The following is a 21596-nucleotide window of genomic DNA, read 5'->3' on the forward strand; positions in this document are numbered from 1 at the left end:
AAGGGAAAATGTAATTAAAAAGATGAGTTGATATTAGCCTTCTAACCCACACGTTAATTATTTACTAGTATTTTTTATTGACTTGACATTTGACAAGTGAAATTCATCATGAAAATAGTGAAATTAAAATTTGAGATGTGACTTTAAGATTCTTCAACTTTTACTCTCTTTTTTTTATAATAAAAATAAATAAATGATTTGTTTTCTATCAATGTCATATCGTAGAGGTTAAGATGTATATTTTATAATTATGCATGCAATTAATATATCTATTTAGTGGCAATTGAATATGTCATAAGAGAAGAAAAATTAAGACTTCTCTTTTTGTTTTTATTCCAAAATAATTCATGGTTGTTAATAAATCCCATTAACTAATTTCTTTTGATTATTTTCTTTAAACTTGATGTTATGAATTCAACAAAATAGTGAAATATCAACTACCTCCCCCTAACCCCACCCGCACCCGCAAAAATATGAGTTTTTTTCTTCTTCTGAAATTTAACCTATATATACTGATAGTGTAACTCTTTTAATATTATATGTGTGATTGAACTTATACTTATTGTTTTTTATCTATCAATTAGTAATATTTATCGAAAAAAGTTACTTATAATTATTATTATTATAAGTTATAACTTAATTTTATAAATAATATAATTTGTATACTATTTACACAGAGAACTTAAAAATCACTGTTTTACAGTTGGAAGTTCACTGTCTATTCATGATTTTATAAACTTTAGTAGGAATATGTCGTTTTCTCTATAGTTAGATTCTCTCTTTCTTCTCTTTTGTTTTCTGTGAAAAAATATCATTTTTGCTTAAAAATTCAAAGCCACGTATGATGAAAAGAATTAGGTAATGATTATTTGTGTATAGAATTAGTATTTACTTATTGGTATATTATTCATATATTAATAAATTTCATGGAGCCTACTTTAATTTTTTTTTTAATCCTTTTTGAGTTTGGAGGCTAGAAGTATTAAGTGCGTTCCTTACCAGCATGGATTGTGGTGCATTGGTGGGAGTGTTTCACCCTTAACCACAGGTCTCGGATTCGAGCCCTGGGTATGAAGAAAATCATGTTGGGAGCACCACCTCCAAATGGGCCCTGCAGAGCGCGATCTGACTTTAGTTGCAGCTCTGGACACTGGGTGGGAAACCAAAAAAAAAAAAAGTGTGTTTCTTACTTATATTTTCCATTCAAAATAAAGTACAATTGCGAGACTAGTACTTGACGGCTCACTAGCAACATATATAGACTAAGGTTGCCCATATCTATATATATAAAAAAATGTAAATTCGATCATTCAGTGTATAGATATAAAGTTTGCAAGGGGAAAAGGCTAACCAAATGTGAAATAAAGGCAGTGAACATAAAATGCAGCTAATTTTTGTGTCCAACATTCAACCCAAACAAACCTAAACAGAGTCTATGTAAGGTTTATGTAATAACCAAAAAACATAATTCTGTTAATTTTATCAAGTTGTAACTTGTAAATATCCAACACAATGATCTCTACCAGATTCTAGTGATACGTTTTCAACATTTGATTCGCGTTAAAACGTATATAAACAAATTTACAGGCAAATCACATTCATGTTGCAACTGCTGTTACTTCTCCTCTCCATAGACTGAACGAAAATATCTCGTCCTCAGCATGTCATATTTGAACCCCCAGCAAAGTTTAACCTGAAAAATGAGAAAAGAAAAGTGTAGGCAAGTTAGCAATCCCTAGTTTCCCAAAGAAGAATTCATCAGGTCCAGACTATGTTGCTCGGACTCTTCAAAAATACCACCGGATACTCCAAAGCTTGTGCATTTTTCGAGGATTCGAGATGGGTGTGACAGCATTTTTGGAGAGCGAGCAACATAGGGTGTAGGGAGGGGAGGCTATTTGGATACTTTTGTAAGATAAATGTATTAATGAGGTGAGAGAGAATCTCAGTATATAAGTGGTTCACAAAAAAGTAGGTACCTTATAAAAACAATATGGTTTTCTACAACTTTATGACTTAGGACTTCATCCTACTTAAGACTATCTAGATTTCAAGACACCATTCCAACTTAAATTCCCAGACATGAGATAAAATCTAGACAAATATCGAAAAAGAAAGCCAGAAATGTAGCAGAGCTGCGTTTTTTTCTTTTATAGGCTAAGGTCAAGTAAACGTATATTCATTCATAAACAAGGTCAAAGACTTGGCAGTATGTAAGGGCATACCAAAAGGAAAGAAACTACAAAATGTAATGATTCTCTACGAACTCCATCCAATCTTCACTACAATTGAGAACTCTATGGGTGCACCAAGAGAAAATAAGGGATCAGAGACTATTGTAGTCACTACTGAGAAAAACTGGACTTTACCCCCTCAAAAGCACTCATATTTCTCTCCCTCCAGACCACCCATATTAATTCTAGAGGAACTACGTTCCATGCTCTATGTCTTCTCCTTTTTTTCCTGTCCTTCCAACTGAACAACGATTCTTTCAGTTTCACAGTTCTTGGCGTAGCCCAAGAAGTACCAAACCACCTATCCACCATAACCTCATGGAAAGACCACACTGTAGAAGAAGATGATCCCTGTCTCTCCCGCCTCCATACACATATAACACCAGCTGACACAGACAACCTTCCGCTTTCTAAATTCGTTTCCGCCATCAGATCACCCCTCTAGTAGCTAGCCAAGTGAAAAAACACACCTTTGCCGACACCTTAAGTATTCATATTGCGTTACAAGGGAAAGCTTCCTCTTCCCTACCCAAATGTTTCTCATGAAAAGACTTAATTGAGAACATACCATTCACCCCAAATCCCACCACCACAAAGCATCGGGTTTATCAACCCGCTATAACTTGCTTAGAGAGTAGGGCCAACAATCTTTAAAACTCAGACACCTCCCAATCGCAGAAGTTGTGACCCCCTAATTTGTTGTATCGTCAAGTCCCTTTTGGCAAGATAGAGGCAATAGACCTGACATATTTTTCAGATTTGAATTTCTACTACATTTTATGTAGAGTTATAGCTGCCAAACTAATAATCAGGCAGTAATTAATTAATTATGCAACCACTAAGTAGTTATTAATAACAAAAACATCTGTCATTGGTTTCCAGAAAACTATTTGGGTCGTCTTTTTAAAACAAGATGAATGTTCAAACAAAACAAAGTTTTTGTACGTCAATCCAATCTTGCTTCCATTCATCATACATTCTGAGGAAGAAATTATGATCTACTTTGAAAAAATAAATATTACATAACTTCTAAAATCAAATGGGATTGGTTCAGTTAATTGGTCTCTATTTGAAAGTATCAACAGGGTTTTTTCATTCAAACAAGGGAAGTGTATGATTATATTTCTTGACCTTTTATTCAGCGAGACCAACAATAGACAATGATGATAACCTCATTGTAACATCCCCAAATTTAATAACGAAACAGCAATCCTTAAAGGCAATAAACAAGGAGAACCGCAAAAAAAAATTCACTGAAGAAAAAAAAGAAAACTTCCCTTTACAGGCGGCATGACTTACATTCAAAGATGAAATGCTGAGGACAGATGCCAGGTAAATGCTTAAATAGAAGACTTAATTCTGAGCTGAACTTGCAGCAGAAGCTGTTGAGTTTCTGTTCAATCCATTTCCAATATGAGTACCCATATTACCATGGTCTCTTTGGAGTGTGCGTGAAGAATCCACTATATTAGTAACTGCTGAAACAGAGCCAGCTCTACTATTTTCTCGAGTTTCCAGACGTTCCATCAGGTGAGATAGACTAGCAATTCCAGCATTTGACTCTCTCCTAACAGGACCAGCATCCGGCATTGAAGAACTTCGAGAAAACAATCTCTCCTTCCACCCTCGTGTATTCTTTGAGATTGATTCTTTATATCTGGAGCACAAGACCATATATAGCACGCACCAGGCTTAAGATGACCCCAAAAAGACATAAAATAAGTACAACTGCTAATATTAAGAATAAAAGTAATTGAGTGAAGTCATTCATACTTCATAGACATAGAACTAAATCGAGATCTCCAGGACTCTGAAAATGACTGCAGCTCTGATGTTCCAGCTCTCCTATGGATTGGTGTAAAGGATGAACTAGAAGAGCTTCTATAAAGACAGAAAACCCAAAATCAAATGAGAGCTAATTTAAGAAATCTGCATGAGTTACCAATCCAACCCATCATAAACCAATTTAAGATAAAACCCAGGTGTGCATAAAATTGGAAGGATGTCGAAAACCATAACTACCTATCACCACTAGATATTCCTTGTGTTGTGGCAGGCGTTAGAACAGAACCAGATGATAAAGCAGAAAGTTGATCACTTTGAACTGATGAAAGGTGAGGCATCTGTCGTGGTGAATCACTGCTACCGGAGCTAATGGGAAGAGGGGAATCAACTGTTGTGGTTGCAGCAGGATCAGAAATTGATCCAGTAGGATAAGGTGAAACAGAAGTGGTAGGAGATGAATTATGATGAGTTGGAAATACTAAAAGTTGTGGACGGTGATTGGTGGATGAGCGATTTCTTGAGCCCTCCCTTCGACCCGCATGGTGAGCTCTTCCCATTGAAGCAGCAACAGCCAAATGCTGAAGAATGCGCTCTTCAAGTTCAGGATCATCAATATCCACAGGTAACTGGAGCGCCATGAATGAAGAATAAATAGAGGTAAACACAACATGCTAGCTTGTGAAACTTCAGAAATCAGATGAAAAAAGAAAAATGCTTATCCTTTAAGGCAGCCACACACATGCTGTAGTTCAAAATCTCCCAGCGCAGGAAAGTGAAATAGTGTAGCTTTTCTTTCTGCATTAACTCTAAAATTCCTTTCTTGTTCCACAGCCTCAAACAATTCTTGACTGAAAGAGGGAAGTCAACTAATGTCAAGTAAGGGCTATACCAGTGAATCATAATCATAAAAATTATGAACTGAAATAAATGAAGCCACAGAAACCTCATCTGATCTTTCAGACTTATGGACTGCCAACACATAGGACAATTAGAACTTCTCTGACACCTGTTTTAAAAAAAATTAAACTAATTAGACTGTTTACTTCAATGTTCATCATGACTAGTATAGTCCCTAAATCATGTTCTTCTCATGTTCCAGAATAAACATCCAGTCTATAAGCCAAACCCATTAAACAACCCCACCCAAAATAAAGGATTATTTACCTCTTCAACCTAGAATACCAAAAAATATTTATAACTTTAATTGTAAAGCAGACTGTATCTGTGCGCGGGGGGGTTGTATTCCATCTCTACAGCATCAATAAAGACAATAGCCTCTTAACTGTATCTCTACAGGATATCTAAAAGAAAAATCACTGGTTCATAAAATGGAGGGGAGGGAAATAACTTTTGAGACACATAATTTCACGAAAGGTATACGATGCATTTTGTAAACACAACTACCAATTTCATTTATTGGCAATGATTTTTAGGTCTGTCATTATATTTGATAAACCGAAGAGGTAATTAATTAATTCCTACCAATATGGTAACAAGTAATACAAAAGTTCAACATTGACTTCCAATAAGTCTATCCAAATGGCTGTTCAAGTAGGACCGCTTAATACAGAATAATACTGAACTCTATATGCCTCATGCTTGCTTCTCCACTCCGTCAAACCTTTTGTTCCTTACTACAATACATCCAAAAAACACCCACAGGAGCTATCAGCATGCCTTCCATCGCTCTTTACCCTGTCCAATCTCAATGTCGCTAGCATTTCCTTATGTGTTTGTTAAAACCCAAGCGATGTGGAACTAAGAATACATAAAGCTCTGCAAACTCACAGTATTGAAGTAAATGATTTAATCCTCTCTATGTTTTTTGCACGTGCAACACCAACTACGCATCCCAGTTTCCTTACCTGGTGAAACTGGATCGCGTGCAGCACATGTGAAGGAAGTAATTTGTGGGAGCCTTGGTATTCAACATATAGCCGACTCTAACTATCTTGAGATCAAGAGATAGTAGTAGTAGTTTTTTTCATGTTCTTTCTCATAATGGCAGTATCACGGCCAACTTGCGTGCACTTCAACTATTTTGTTTTCTGAAAGCAAGCAATATCCTAAACAAAACTGGTGCAAAAACTATGTGATAAAGAATATACAGCATTGAGTAACTACTACTAAAAGATGGTTGGAAAAGGAAAAAAAAAAAAGAGCCAGTGCCATATGCCAACAACAATAACAACCACCCTTTTGACCCAAAAAAGAAATAATAACAACCACCAATAGACTCACTGGTGTCAAGTTCCACCAATCATCTTTCAAAGACAACTTGATACAACCCAAGGATAACCACCCCCCAAAAGCTAGTTATCGAGGTGGGAGAACCCAAGGCTATATAAGCCACACATCAGCTCCCCATTAAATTGATATACAACCCAAGGATAACCACACCCCAAAAGCAGCTACTGCGGTGGGAGAGCCCAAGGCTATATAAGCCCCATGTCAACTCCCAATCAAACAGATGTGGGACTCAAGTCCATAGCAATAGAATCATAACACCACTTCAATTCTATTATCAGATTTCTCTTCTTCTCTAGTACCTTGCAATAGGATCATAGGTGTGTGTGTACATAATACACTTCTCCCTCATTAGGTAACATTGATTTTCAAAGTTGTGACATATAATTTGCTCAAATACGATCTACTTTCCCTGGCTCATCTTGCGACTAATTAAAGGAACAACTTTCTCACCTGTCTATTTGCTATTCAATCTCATATTTTGTTACAAACATCATCCCCGCCCCCCATAAAAGGAAAAAGAGCAAAATACACAATAGCAATCTAATTCAATTGTTGCCCTCTCTGGGTCAGTTGATCTTAAATACCTCACTAATATTTTACTTGCCTAACAAAAATCGGAATAGCAAATTGATATCCTCGAAATCAACGAAGATAGTAAAGACAGAATTTTTACAGATACATACCATTCCAGGACGCACTGGAGATGAAACTCATGCTTGCAGCTAGTTACCTACAGAAGAAAAAAACAGATATATTACACACTATCAAAGTCACTATGATAACAGAGTAACATAACATTACTAATATCAAACATTTAACTACAGGCAGTCTTTAGCATTCACCGAAGGAGGATCGCTTTCGCAGAAAGCCTCGAGACAAATGCTGCAAGCATCATCACATGCATCCTGAATTCCTCCTTCCACAAAAGCTGCAGGTGATGTCATATGACCCTCTGATTTCTTGACCTCATCCATTCCCAAAAACCTTTCAAACCTAACAAATCCCCAATAAGAAGTCCAATTTCAGATCTCACAACACAAACTAGCCTCCTCTAAAAGCTAAAAATTTGGAGAAACAAATCCCAAACTAGAAAAAAGAAAAACTATTTTCTTATTTCAACTAAAATATAATCAAAGAAATGCAAATTTCTTAGCTCTTATTCCCAACAAGATCACCCATATTGATACTTTCAACAAACATGGGCAATTTCTTAATCCAACAATATCACCATATACATATTTTAATTCTACAAATACACACACAAACAAAAAAATTGGGAATCTTTAGTTTCCCCAGACAAACATAAATCCCAATAAAAATTCAAACTTTAAACACAAACAATCTAAAATCTCGCCTATTAACATTCAGTACTACAAAAACACCCTGAAAACACCAAAATTTGCAATTCCAACAGAAAAAAAAACTCTAATTTCGAACAAAATACATAGAATTTCAAGTCGCATTTCGCATTATTAGGAATTTTTTTTTACCTGATATGGATTTAGAAAAAGGCTCCGGAAATTGGGTGAAGAAGAAAACTAATTGTTGAACCGGTAAGGTCCCTTTCAGGAACCTAGAAATTAGAGAAGACAAAGAAAGAGGGGAATATATCTATAAAATAGTGAAATGGAGGTCACGTTTAGCTTTTACTACCTTTAATTTGCTTTTCCATACCACCATTAAAAAAAAAAACTATTGTAAAAAAAAAGAAAAAAAGTATATATATATATATATATAATTTTGGTGTCCGAAATAATTTTGTGTGCGTTTTGATTATTTCTAGAGATATCAGATAATTTTATTCATTAATATAAGTATTGAACTTTCTGGCATAGATATCAGGTAACATTATTCAGACTTTGATAGATGAAAATATTATGCAAAAGGAAAACTAAGAACACAACAATATAATTTAAATAGATTTATTTTTTATAAAAATAAAAAAATTAAGATAAAATTTTAGAAAGGAAATTGTTTAGTTTTTCTTCTCACCAATTGAAACATGTATTATTAATTGATTACGTAAAATTTTAATTCTGGTATTCTTATAATAATTAGTTAGATAATAGTGTTCTTTTGGGAACGTTTGATAAAATTGAAATGATATAAAAAAGATTAATATGTTCATGGATAAGAATGACACACATAATTTTAGAGGTTATTTCATTTTTATTTATAAAAAAATAGTTAGTTAGGTGTTGAGATCGTATTAGACCATCTCCAACCCATCTCTATTTTACTCTCCATTCTCTATATTTGGAGAGTAAAATAGAGAATGGGTTCTCCAACCACTCGCTATTTCACTCTCTATTCTTCAATTATAGAGAGGTGAATAGTAGTTCTCCAAATTTGGAGAACTACTATTCACCTCTCTATAATTGAAGAATAGAGAGTGAAATAGCGAGTGGTTGGAGAACCCATTCTCTATTTTACTCTCCAAATATAGAGAATGGAGAGTAAAATAGAGATGGGTTGGAGATGGTCTAATACGATCTCAACACCTAACTAACTATTTTTTTATAAATAAAAATGAAATAACCTCTAAAATTATGTGTGTCATTCTTATCCATGAACATATTAATCTTTTTTATATCATTTCAATTTTATCAAACGTTCCCAAAAGAACACTATTATCTAACTAATTATTATAAGAATACCAGAATTAAAATTTTACGTAATCAATTAATAATACATGTTTCAATTGGTGAGAAGAAAAACTAAACAATTTCCTTTCTAAAATTTTATCTTAATTTTTTTATTTTTATAAAAAATAAATCTATTTAAATTATATTGTTGTGTTCTTAGTTTTCCTTTTGCATAATATTTTCATCTATCAAAGTCTGAATAATGTTACCTGATATCTATGCCAGAAAGTTCAATACTTATATTAATGAATAAAATTATCTGATATCTCTAGAAATAATCAAAACGCACACAAAATTATTTCGGACACCAAAATTATATATATATATATATATACTTTTTTTCTTTTTTTTTACAATAGTTTTTTTTTTTAATGGTGGTATGGAAAAGCAAATTAAAGGTAGTAAAAGCTAAACGTGACCTCCATTTCACTATTTTATAGATATATTCCCCTCTTTCTTTGTCTTCTCTAATTTCTAGGTTCCTGAAAGGGACCTTACCGGTTCAACAATTAGTTTTCTTCTTCACCCAATTTCCGGAGCCTTTTTCTAAATCCATATCAGGTAAAAAAAAATTCCTAATAATGCGAAATGCGACTTGAAATTCTATGTATTTTGTTCGAAATTAGAGTTTTTTTTTCTGTTGGAATTGCAAATTTTGGTGTTTTCAGGGTGTTTTTGTAGTACTGAATGTTAATAGGCGAGATTTTAGATTGTTTGTGTTTAAAGTTTGAATTTTTATTGGGATTTATGTTTGTCTGGGGAAACTAAAGATTCCCAATTTTTTTGTTTGTGTGTGTATTTGTAGAATTAAAATATGTATATGGTGATATTGTTGGATTAAGAAATTGCCCATGTTTGTTGAAAGTATCAATATGGGTGATCTTGTTGGGAATAAGAGCTAAGAAATTTGCATTTCTTTGATTATATTTTAGTTGAAATAAGAAAATAGTTTTTCTTTTTTCTAGTTTGGGATTTGTTTCTCCAAATTTTTAGCTTTTAGAGGAGGCTAGTTTGTGTTGTGAGATCTGAAATTGGACTTCTTATTGGGGATTTGTTAGGTTTGAAAGGTTTTTGGGAATGGATGAGGTCAAGAAATCAGAGGGTCATATGACATCACCTGCAGCTTTTGTGGAAGGAGGAATTCAGGATGCATGTGATGATGCTTGCAGCATTTGTCTCGAGGCTTTCTGCGAAAGCGATCCTCCTTCGGTGAATGCTAAAGACTGCCTGTAGTTAAATGTTTGATATTAGTAATGTTATGTTACTCTGTTATCATAGTGACTTTGATAGTGTGTAATATATCTGTTTTTTTCTTCTGTAGGTAACTAGCTGCAAGCATGAGTTTCATCTCCAGTGCGTCCTGGAATGGTATGTATCTGTAAAAATTCTGTCTTTACTATCTTCGTTGATTTCGAGGATATCAATTTGCTATTCCGATTTTTGTTAGGCAAGTAAAATATTAGTGCCTATTCATGAGAGTAACCTAATAGTCTTAAAAGTTGAGTATTTATGTAAAATTTAAAATAAATTTTACGATAATACAATATTTATGATGCAATTATATTTCATCAATGAGTTCATTTTTATTTGAATTGTTCGTTAATATGTATTATATATAATATGTATTGCAATATATGTTATTTAGAAATTTAGAATAAAATATAATTTTATATTAATGAAGAATTTGAAAAAAAAATTGTATTACGTAAAGATTATAGAGTGATTATTTGCAAAAAGAAGAAATGATTTATATTATGAAATAAGAAAATAAGAATGAAATATAAATAATAATATAATATTGAGGAGAGAGAAAAAGATTCCTTTTTAGAGAGTAAAATAGAGAATTGGGTTGGAGTTGATTGTCTGAAAAAATAGAGAACTCTATATTTGGAGAGTAAAATAGAGGATTGGGTTGGAGATGCCCTTAAGATAATCAGTCTTTAACTACTTTCAAAGAGAATAAGTTTTAGACAAAATTTAAATTCTCTATCATTTTGAAGGGCAATAGATTAACTTAAAAAGAAAAAAGGAAGACACAAATTACATATAAAATATTCATATGGAAAGAAATTTTTGTATGCTCGATCTCTTTATTATTTATTTTTTGTAGGTGGAGGAAGTCAAGGGAGAGATAAAGAAAATAATACGAGTTAGCCGTTTAAATAGGAGCGGAGTGAATGAAATGAAAATTCGAATTTGGTGTCTAGTGTAATAAGAAAGTGTCATCAAATTTTATAAAGTGGTAGTCAGATCTATGATCTATGGTGTTGTATGGTGGGAAAGTGTTTGTAGTCAAGAACTTGCATGTCCAAAAGATGAGAATAGCGGAAAGGAGCATGTTGAGATGGATGTGTGGCATATTAGGAGAGAAAAAGTTAGAAATGAAGTTGTTCGAAACAAGGTGGGAGTGACCTCTATAATTGACAAGATGAGGGAGGCGAGACTAAGGTGGTTCGGATATGTGAAGAGAAGATGCACAGATACCCCAGTGATAAAGTGTGAGAGATTGGCTATAGTGGGTATTAGAAGAGGTAAAGACAAAATCGAAGAAGTCTTGGGGAGGTGAATTATACAAACATGACATACTTGTAACTTATCGAGGACATAACTCTAGATAGAAAGATATGAAGGTCGGAGATTAAGGTAAAATATTAGTAAGTAGTTGTACATTGTCTAACTCCCCTACAAGTATTGCTATAAATACTCTCTTAGAATTTTTAGATTTTAATAATATTTGTTGTTTCATTTACTTCCGTGATCGTATTGTTTACTTTTGTTATAGTGTTCTTTTCTTCATTGTTTTCAGTATGGCTTCTTCTGCTACTATATTTGTTTTAATTAAAGAAAATTTTAAATGAAAAAAATACACATTCTATCTTCTCATAGTATCAATTTATGATACTAGGTCTTGCTAATCATATCTATGATTTCAATAATTTTCATTTCAGTATGTTTATCATTATATGAAATGAAATTTTAAAAAACTTATGTCTTTTATTCTGTACGTGTTAATTTTTCATTCATTGACATTGTATTTATATGTGTTGAATTGACAAGTAATAAAAGATAAAAATTAACACAAAGAATTAAAAATCATGTTAGTTAGCTTTTTCAAGAAAACCTAAACTCATTAAAAAGTAGGAAAAATTATGCAAAATAATAAGTATTTAAAGTTTAAACTATATTAAATGATATAATTATTGTTTAGGGAAATTCAAATGCGCATCTATAGTTTCGTCATATATTGTTTTTTTCCTAACTTGTATAATTCGCCTGATTAGTATGATTTGCCGATTTGTATAAATTCGTTAATTTGTAGAATTTGATTTTGGATTGTACAAATTCAGATTTTTTTATTTCCTGACCCTATCCATTTGTATACGATTAATGAATTCATAATGAATTACCCTGTTTATATATTGACAAATAAAATATACAAACAAAGTTCTGAAAAAATTCTGAAATGTATAAATACAATATTTTTATATACTTACCCTATTTGTATATTTGCAAGCGAAATATACAAACGGGTAGAAATATACAACCGCAACCTCCATAGCAAAAGGAACTATAGCTATGAAACACAATTATCGAAACAATATTTATAGAGTTTTATTAAGTCTATTATGTTTACTATTTCTGAAAATTTCTCTTAAAATTATACCTCTACAAGTCCTGGGCTTAAAAGTTGGCCCAAAAAAATTTGTCCTACACTGAATTACCCACACATATATTAGGCCTTCTAATGGGCTTTTCATCCAAAAGAAAAATATTTTGATGAAGGGAAAATATGTTTCTTCTTTTGTGTCAATCTGAATTTAGAGGTGGATTAAAAAAATTTAGTATATAAGTGTACCCCTAAAAGAAGAAGGAAAATTTGTATTAAGAGTGAATTGATACCTTAGTCCTTTAGATAAATATCGCAAACACTCAATCAATTAAATTATTTAGCTTTCTTGTAGTATGGATGCAATTAGATAATAATATACTAATTATAAAAAAAAATTGTTTTATGTAAACATCATGAATTCACATGTTTCATTTTTAGCATTTAAATTCGTCCTTGTGTCTTATAATTAATAAATTAAACTTCTTGACTCAACAAGGTAACTAATCATTCACAATAATGAACTTATCAGAAATTAAGTAGTGAATGACATTAATTTGACAAGATGAAACATTTCTTTTGAATATAAATTGATTTTTCAAATTAGTAAGATTGACATAATTATTACTTTTAATTATATGTTAAATATATCTAATATCTATTAGAATATTTTGCTTAAAACGACAAAATAAAAGTCAAAATGATTTTACAAATATTTTGACTTTTATAAATACTTATTTTCCTATATATTTTATTGAAGAAGGTTGACCAATTAATTAAAAATATGAAGGTAAAAAATTGAGGGTCAAATAATTTATACAAAGGATGTAGACGTGGAAATGCACTAAATTACTATACATAATTTTTCACTACGTAAAACAAATAAAAAGGAATCCAAGATATTCTACACCGCGTATGGCAACATAATTATTGTACATGACTTCATTTTTACCAAATAATGTGGCTTTTTAACATTATAAATACACCTATGATATCAATATTCTACATCACATTTTCTTACTTCCTCAAAGTAAAGTTTAGTTGTGGAAAACAAAATGGAGCCTACCAACATTGAAAGGTTGCTAAAAACTCCAATTGAAGAAATGAATTCTCATGAGCTTCAACAATTCGAAGAGCTCCTGGATGCAGCAGTTGAGAAACTTGTTCAAGCTTTGGTGTTTTTCCATCTGAAATCCTTGGAAGTGATTTGACTCCTTCAAAGGATAAGTAAAATTATTCATCAAGTTTCGATGTTTGACCAACTAGGTCTTGCTAATCATATCTATGATTTCAATATTTTTCATTTCTGTGTGTTTATCATTATTTGAAATGAAATAAAAAAAATTATGTCTTTTAATTGGTATGTGATGATTTTTCATTCATTGACATTGTAATTATATGTGTTGAATTCACAAGTAATAAAAAATAAAAACAAAATAACACAAAGAATTAAAAATCATGTTAGTTAGCTTTTTCAAGAAAACCTAAACTCATTTATAAGTAAGAAAAATTGTGCAGAATAGCAAATATTTAAACCATATTAAATGATATAACTATTGTTTAGGGAAATTTTAATTCGCATCTATAGTTTCGCCATATCTTGTTTTTAGCCTGATTTGTATGATTCGCCGATTTGTATCAATTCAAATTTTGTAGAATTCGACTATGGATTGTACAAATTCAGAATTTTGTATGTGCTTACTCTATCTATTTGTATACGATTTAATGAATTACCCTGTTTTGTATATTGACAAGTGAAAAATATATATACAAAGTTCTGAAAAATTTCGAAATATATTAATACATAATTTTTATATACTTACCCTATTTGTATATTCATAAGCGAAATATACAAACTTGTAGAAATATACAGCCGCAACCTCCATAGCAAAAGGAACTATAGCTATGAAACGCAATTATCGAAACTATATTTATAGAGTTTTATTAAGTCTATTATGTTTACTATTTCTGAAAATTTCTCTTAAAAGTATACCTCTACAAATCCTGGGCCTAAAAGTTGGCCCAGAAAAATTTGTTTCACACTGAATTACCCACATATATATATTGGGCCCTCTAATAAGCTTTTCATCGAAAAGAAAATATTTTGATGAATAAGTTTAAAATAGTTTGAATAGAGCAAACTATATAAATCTCACTAGTTTAGATCCTAATTACTAGAATTTCTGATAGTTTTTAATATTACTTTATATACCATTTTCGGCTACGAGATACATGTATCATGGCCCATAAGATATATGTATCCATCAGATTTAAAAGAGCGAGATGCATAATTTAATACTTTTCAATTAAATGTTGTAACTTATTGCCTTAATTAAAGGAGTAAATGATGGAAATTAACAAACAAAACAGATCTAAAGGATCCTTTTGTATCAACTATTAACATTTTTACTAAAAAATCTAAATCATAAACCTTAATAATTCTGAAATTGTAAATTTCATCTTCTTCATCAATTCCTTCTTTTGAATCTTCAATTTTTGAAGTTTCGAACATTAACAAAGTAACTTTTTTTTTCTTCAGAAATTCAAATTTGGTTCTTTGAATTTCAAGCTGTAAATTTCATACTTCTACCAATATTTAAATAACAATGTATCTCAAATAAACACAATATACATAAAAACTAATGTTCATTCACTGTATCTACATATACATAACTAACAATGTATCTACATTAAACACAATGTATATATGTAGGTTAGATACATACGAAAATAGCAGATGCATTGCAATAACATAACAAATGCGTATTATAATAAGATACTTGATAGAAGGTCAGATACACATGACAAGATTCAGACACATAACAAAACAAATTGTATTAAATACATGTGTAAATCTCCAATATATTTATTTGATACATACATACTTAATCAAATACATTAATAATAACTAGATACATATAATCGTATCTCGAATATGTGTCAAATACATCAATTGTGCCTTTTGACCACCTATTTGCCTCCACCGTTCTAGGTTGTTTTCATAGGAGTTGGGCTTTTAGAATTGGGCTTCCAACCATATGGGAATGTTTGGTGGGATTCTTATGTAAATGTATCGCCGCCCAAAAAAAAACAACTAAAATGGTTGCATTTATGTGAATTGTGATGTATATTGTTATTAAAATAATGTAAAATTATGTATCAGATGTATATACATTGTTATATAATATTTATATATTTCAACTGTTCATCTTCCTCAATGAGCTGATTTTCCCCTAAACTAATCAACTCAAATCTCCTCTAAATAATCCCAAAATTTAGATACGAGCTCCTTTCGATGTTTCGAGTCTTTAGATATATTATTTACTCGATGCGATTCACATTTGCAGTAGGTCAATTTTTTACATTTTGAGCTTCGAAGCTATTCAACGGCAAATTACAATGGACATTAGCTCAAATCTTCCTCTAAACAACTCAAGTTTTAGATATGAGGTCTTCTCGATATTTCAATTCACGTAAATTAAATTTGATGGTCCCACCTTAAACTCGTATATATCCAATGTATGATCTATTTGGTGTATACATCGAATGTCCCCTCATGTAGTTTAAACTTTCCCGGTATACATGGATTTTTTTTTCCAAAAAGTTAGCATTAGGGGGTTGAATTCAATATTGCCAAAAGTGACAAAGCAAAATTAGTTGAAAGAAATAAAAAATATGAAACCTACTTTTAAAAATTAAATGATTAGTATCAAAATGGGCCATATATAAATGATACTAGAAAATATATCTATTAAAAAATTTAAAACATGAGCTTCTAGTTCATCAGAATTACAATACCCCTCCCCACCTACCCCCAACAAAGTATTTAAAAAAAATAAAAAATAGATCAAATGGAACCAAAGGAAACTCAATCATTAATTTGAGTATCACCGAATGAAACTTAGTGCGAAGTGGTAAATATTTCTCTCCAAGTTTGAATCGCGTAAATAAAACCGTCTTTGATATATAACACTTTACCTCTCAATACAAATTCAAATTAATTAGACCTCAAAATGAATATTAGATATCATATTAAAAAAATAAAAAAGGATTATTAATCTAAATATTTGATGATTTTACTCTATACAAAGAAATGAAGGATGAATAATTGAATACTTAGTAACTTCCTCAAAAAAATAAAATCAAATAGTATAGAGAAGACGTAGTCAAATGGGAATAGTGTTAACCTAAAAAAAATGAACTTGTTGCCTTATTGGTCCATCAATAATTATAGAATATAGTTGCTGAAGAAAAATAATTTATGACAAAGATATTCAGCAAGAAAATCCACATTCCTTTGAAAAAATCTACCTAATAAGTGAATGGATCAATTTCAACTTTCAATGATATACATATATTTTAAAAAATTTAATTTATTTTTTCTCAAACCAAACAAAAAAAATCATGTATATAAATTTTTATTGCTAAACTTTGATTAAATGATATGTATTTTTCACTTTTATTTATTAATTTTAAGAAATATCTTATTCAGATAGGTAATATTAATTCTATGAGGTCGTTTGGTATGAGAAACAAGATAAACAAAGTAATCTTATGGACATGATATCACATATTCAATCATAATAATATAAATAATAAAAGAGATAATTCAAGGACTAACTGATACTCTTAACTAAATATAAAATAAAATAATTTTACATTTTATCTCGAAATTATTATATGATCCGGTGTACCAAACCACCTCCTATAAGTCAGAAAACTAGCCTCCACATATTTTCCCCTTGTCCATTGTAGTGTCATTTCCAAGTTCTTTTGTATGTACATCTATGTGACTAATGAGTTGAATGAACACTTGTTGATTAAAGCCATTTGAAAACAGGTAGGATTAATAATTAGTCTCATTAATGGGTGTGTCCAATGATGATATCTGAATTATGGGATTCATTTATTATATACTAGATGTAAAATTACTGATCGATTTAAAATTTATAAGTTTCTATAATAATAACTAATATATAATAATAACTGAATTTACAATCAAGTTTTTATAAATATTTGATATATTTTAATATGAATACTACATTTTAAAAATAAACTTATTGAGTTCACATAAACGTCAGGTAACACTCTAGATCCGTTTAATATACATTATAATTTTCTGTCAACAAAAATTCATTCAAACCCCATAATGCATGCTCCTTTAGCTCCTTCCTATCATGCAATGAGATAGTCAAAATTCCTGCATTATTAATTAAAAATACATATCAAGTTCGGAAAATTTCTCGATAGAAAGTATGTTTATCCTTTGATAGATTTTTACTTGACGTGAATTTAAATTAGTTCAGTATAGGTCGAGTCGGTGGTGTCCAATCTCAAGTGGGATTTTTATCCTTTTGGGGTGGGGGTGGGGGTGGGGTGGGGGAAAAAGCTCAGTAAAAGTAAATAGATTCTGAAAGTCACCTGGATGCAACATGTGCAAGTATTGATAGGGACTGATGAATACCAAGCAGTTTACACCAATGACAAACAGCAAGTTTGGACCCTCAAATACAATTATTGTACTTTCTTTTTTTAGTGGAAAAGAACAGTATCTTTACCATCATAGGTTTACTAGATTTAATTATATTTTGTCATTTATCATTTTTCTAATGAAAAGGTAGGTTTAAAGCACTAGATCTTTTTTGGAGTTTTCTTTAATTTGGGGGATATGGACCATTTAGTATAAGATATGTAGAAGCATAAAGAGGTTGATGATAAATAATATGGTGGTGAATAAAGAAAGTGATTGACGATATATAATATGGTGACTGATGGTGGTGAGTTACGATAGTAATAACTGATTATAGTAAGTGATTGATAATGATGATGGTTTGTAAGTTGTGACTTGTGACTGAAGATGACTATTGTTGTTGGCATGTATAATGGTGAATTACAATTACAGTAGTTATAATAGTGAACGGAGGCGATAACAATGAGTAAATGAAATATTATGTTAGTAGCAAAGCAAAGTGTTGCTTTTGTACTCAAGAGTCATTATTACACATTTACTACCACACCAAACATAGTGGTTGTTTTAGTTTGTAAGTTGTGACTGAAGATGACGATTGTTGTTGGCATGTATAATGGTGGATTACAATTATAATAGTTATAATAGTGAACGAAGGCGATAACTATGAGTAAATGAAATATTATGTTAGTAGCAAAGCAAAGTGTTAGCTTTTGTACTCAAGAGTCATGATTACACATAGTGGTTGTTTTATTAAAAGAAAAAAAATCTATAAAAGGAGTGAGATGAAATGATTTAACTCTCTTCAGTCTTAATTAGGTCCTGTTGACCATATATATTATTTATTTACTTCTGAAATATTTTTTTGTTTTATTTAAAAAAATTAGTGTTTTTTGTCTTTAGATTTTCAAATTTCATTAGAATTTGAATTTAATCTTGAAGGAAATAAAATATTTCAAAAAGGGGTAATTTTTTAACTAGAAGGTTTATCAGAAATAATTTCTTTATCTCGCACAAAGTAGGAGTAAGGTTTATGTACACCTCATTCTTCCCAAACTCTACTAGTGGAATCACACTCAATATGTTATTGTAATAAGGAGCTTTTTTTGTGTGTGTAAATCGAACCGGTAAATTTATAAAAACTACTAATATAATTTAACAAAACAAAATATGTTTTTCTCCTTTAATCCAAAGTGTAATCCTCTTTCTTCAAATTGTTTTAAATTTCAATAGTAATACTAATAAGATTTAAATTTTATGAATTCAGGGGCATTGATGACTTGACGAGTTGATGTCATTCTCATCTTCTTCAGTTTATTGATCACCAATCGCCTATTTAAGATTATGTACTAAGTAAAACTTAACTCAATACCTTACTTACAATGCGAACGGATCATAATCATGAACCATTCGTGCTTGTACTTATCACAAAAAATATGATCAAACACAACTCTAATGTGAAAATTTCACATAAAGTAATTTTTTGTTTTTGTTTATTTACATAGCCAAACACCCCATGAAACAAAATATCAAAAATCAAAACAAAATTGGAATTGAACAATACACTTGATTTTGATTCTTGAAATGAAAATATGACAAAGAAATTGAAGAATATAATACAAAGATTCCTTGGTGGATACAAGAGTTAAATAGTTTTTAATTACAAAGAGAGTGAAAAAGAGCAAAAAAAGAAAATAGAACAATTTCTCCCTCTTCTTCATTCAACCACCTATACACATTAATTCATCCCAAGCCTGAAAATTACAACATACACAATTGATTATAATCATATCTTTCGCCTCGATTAATTTTACGAGATATTTATTACTTTCTATCAAAACAAATAGCACATAATAACTTTATCCGTGAAAGCTTGAATCAATAAAAAAACATTACCTAAAATTTCATGACAAGTATGATGAAATACCAAATATTATTATTGAGTTTATGAAATTAAATCATTTTACGAGCTTAGTGAAATGAAAAACTACGAAGAAGAATTCACATAAATTTACGAAAAACTTCTTTATATGTCGCAAAGAATGTTACGTTTTCACTTTGTTTTCCGAGATTCATCATAGATTTGGTTTGAGAACCGTGTGATGAATATGTGAATGGAAGCCTTCTTTGCGCGATAAAGTTACTATTAACGCTATTTATTATTATGATAAATCAATGTATCAAAATGTGAATGTGAAATCTTATTTCGATTTTTGATAGGTAGAGTTAACGCATTTTATAAATTAGTCGAGATGTGTGTAAATTAATCGGAAAAATTACCGTTACATTTCACTTCGTTGAGATGGGCTTCTCCAGAACCCAGTACCATAAAACTTTTCCCACATTTCCTTCTCCAGCTCCAAAGCATCCTTATCGGTAGCTAGGTTTCCGGCGCCGCCGACCACCGCAATCGGACTAGAAATCTGGTAAGCATGAAGCTCCATTTCATCACAGCTACAATGTCCACTTCCCGACGCCGGCAAAAGCCCCTTTTTCATCAACCGATTCCGGCGATTTTTCCTCAAAGCCTTTCTACAAAGTCCGGCAGGAACCTTATACACCGCTAGAACCAACAAATTCGCAATCCCGCAAGGACAACAACACGCCACCGCCGCACATTCCGCCGTCGTACCGCCGGCAACCTCCGCTAATCGCGCTCTCCGAACAACGCTCCCACCGCTGCTGCTGCCGCGGACGCCGCCGCACGACGACGGAGATGAATCCTGACTCGATAATAGCGGCTGCCGTTTATCCAGAGATAGTAATGGAGGCGAAGGTATGATTATTGGTCTCGTCATGCCTAATTTCAATTGTTTTTAATTTTAATTTTTTTCGAAAAAATTCGATTTCATAAGGATGATATATTTTCGGAGTGGGGGAAGAAGATTTATTAGATCTTCAAAATGGGAAAAATTACCCCTCTCCGAAAATGGCTGGAGAATTTTATTTTTTATGTGAATTATAAAAAAAATTTTGATGAATTTGTTGGTTTGATGTACTATTTTTGGTTTATAAAAAAAATTTATTTGATCCAAGAAAATATATTAATGGTGGTTTTGAAGGGGTGAAAATATAGTGGAAAAGAGAAAAATAAGGTTTGTCGTATAACGGTGCGGGGAAATAGGGAACAAAAGGAATAGAAAAAGGGGTGTTCGAGTCAACTTATACGGATCTCGAAGAGTTTTATGGAATATAGATTACCTTCATCAGTATAGATATTACGTGTGATTTGAAGTTGAAAAAATATAATTTGAATTTCTTAAGTTGTAGTTTTTAATAAATATAATAATTTCATAAAATGTTGGGATATCTTAAAACACGGCATTAATAAATTACATGACTCTATGTTTGCTTTATAAATGAATAGTTATGATTATATGTCATTACAAACTTTCAAAATTCATGTATAACTTTTGAAAAATCTCAATAATAATCGTAACTAGCTAATTTTTGATATAATGAGCACGAAGAGTTTTTTTACGTCGTGCATGAATATATTTTTTTTATAAAAATTATAATAATGGATCTTCTTTTAATAAAATAAAAATTTATGAATCAAGTTTGTTCTGTATTTTGCGGAATGGTAAATCAATAGTCATAGTTAATTC

General features: G+C 31.1%; 2 protein-coding genes and 1 long non-coding RNA gene across 5 annotated transcripts; 1 reads left to right on the plus strand and 2 right to left on the minus strand.

The window, feature by feature from the left end:
* Positions 1-1382: 1382 nt before the first annotated feature.
* LOC102590573 (E3 ubiquitin-protein ligase RHF2A-like) lies at positions 1383-7907 on the minus strand. 3 transcript variants are annotated; one of them, XM_006339120.2, is made up of 9 exons: positions 7760-7906; positions 7112-7262; positions 6953-6999; positions 4963-5025; positions 4759-4867; positions 4257-4645; positions 4008-4115; positions 3534-3891; positions 1383-1693 (listed from the first exon to the last, which is right to left on the minus strand). In XM_006339120.2, the coding sequence occupies exons 2-8, from the start codon at positions 7241-7243 to the stop codon at positions 3588-3590; spliced, it is 1152 nt and encodes a 383-aa protein (XP_006339182.1). In that variant the 5' UTR covers positions 7244-7262; positions 7760-7906; the 3' UTR covers positions 1383-1693; positions 3534-3587. The 3 variants fall into 3 exon arrangements, with proteins under 3 accessions (XP_006339182.1, XP_015165504.1, XP_015165510.1); XM_015310018.1 differs by lacking the exon at positions 7760-7906 and having other exon boundaries at positions 7092-7180; XM_015310024.1 differs by lacking the exon at positions 1383-1693 and having other exon boundaries at positions 3814-3925; positions 7760-7907.
* A 1414-nt stretch (positions 7908-9321) lies between these two features.
* On the plus strand, positions 9322-10284 carry LOC107061437 (uncharacterized). Its single transcript, XR_001473976.1, has 3 exons — positions 9322-9475; positions 9973-10123; positions 10236-10284. It is a non-coding gene; the product is annotated as an uncharacterized lncRNA (long non-coding RNA).
* Positions 10285-19541: 9257 nt separating this feature from the next.
* LOC102590923 (uncharacterized) lies at positions 19542-21091 on the minus strand. Its single transcript, XM_006339121.2, has 2 exons — positions 20269-21091; positions 19542-19742 (listed from the first exon to the last, which is right to left on the minus strand). Exon 1 carries the CDS (start codon positions 20784-20786, stop codon positions 20271-20273), a length of 516 nt encoding a protein of 171 aa, XP_006339183.1. The 5' UTR covers positions 20787-21091; the 3' UTR covers positions 19542-19742; positions 20269-20270.
* Between the last annotated feature and the right edge of the window lie 505 nt (positions 21092-21596).

This window comes from Solanum tuberosum, unplaced genomic scaffold (genome assembly GCF_000226075.1).
Source record: "Solanum tuberosum cultivar DM 1-3 516 R44 unplaced genomic scaffold, SolTub_3.0 scf00008, whole genome shotgun sequence".
Classification (NCBI taxonomy): Eukaryota; Viridiplantae; Streptophyta; class Magnoliopsida; order Solanales; family Solanaceae; genus Solanum; species Solanum tuberosum.

Excerpts from the sequence above, each read along its gene's own strand:
- LOC102590573 (XM_006339120.2), bottom strand. The coding sequence starts at position 7,243 with ATGGATGAGGTCAAGAAATCAGAGGGTCATATGACATCACCTGCAGCT. Across the intron at positions 4,868-4,962 it reads AGTCTGAAAGATCAGATGAG|TCAAGAATTGTTTGAGGCTG; the intron begins GTTTCTGTGGCT and ends TCCCTCTTTCAG. Across the intron at positions 3,892-4,007 it reads TTTAGTTCTATGTCTATGAA|ATATAAAGAATCAATCTCAA; the intron begins GTATGAATGACT and ends CTTGTGCTCCAG.
- LOC102590923 (XM_006339121.2), bottom strand. The coding sequence starts at position 20,786 with ATGACGAGACCAATAATCATACCTTCGCCTCCATTACTATCTCTGGAT.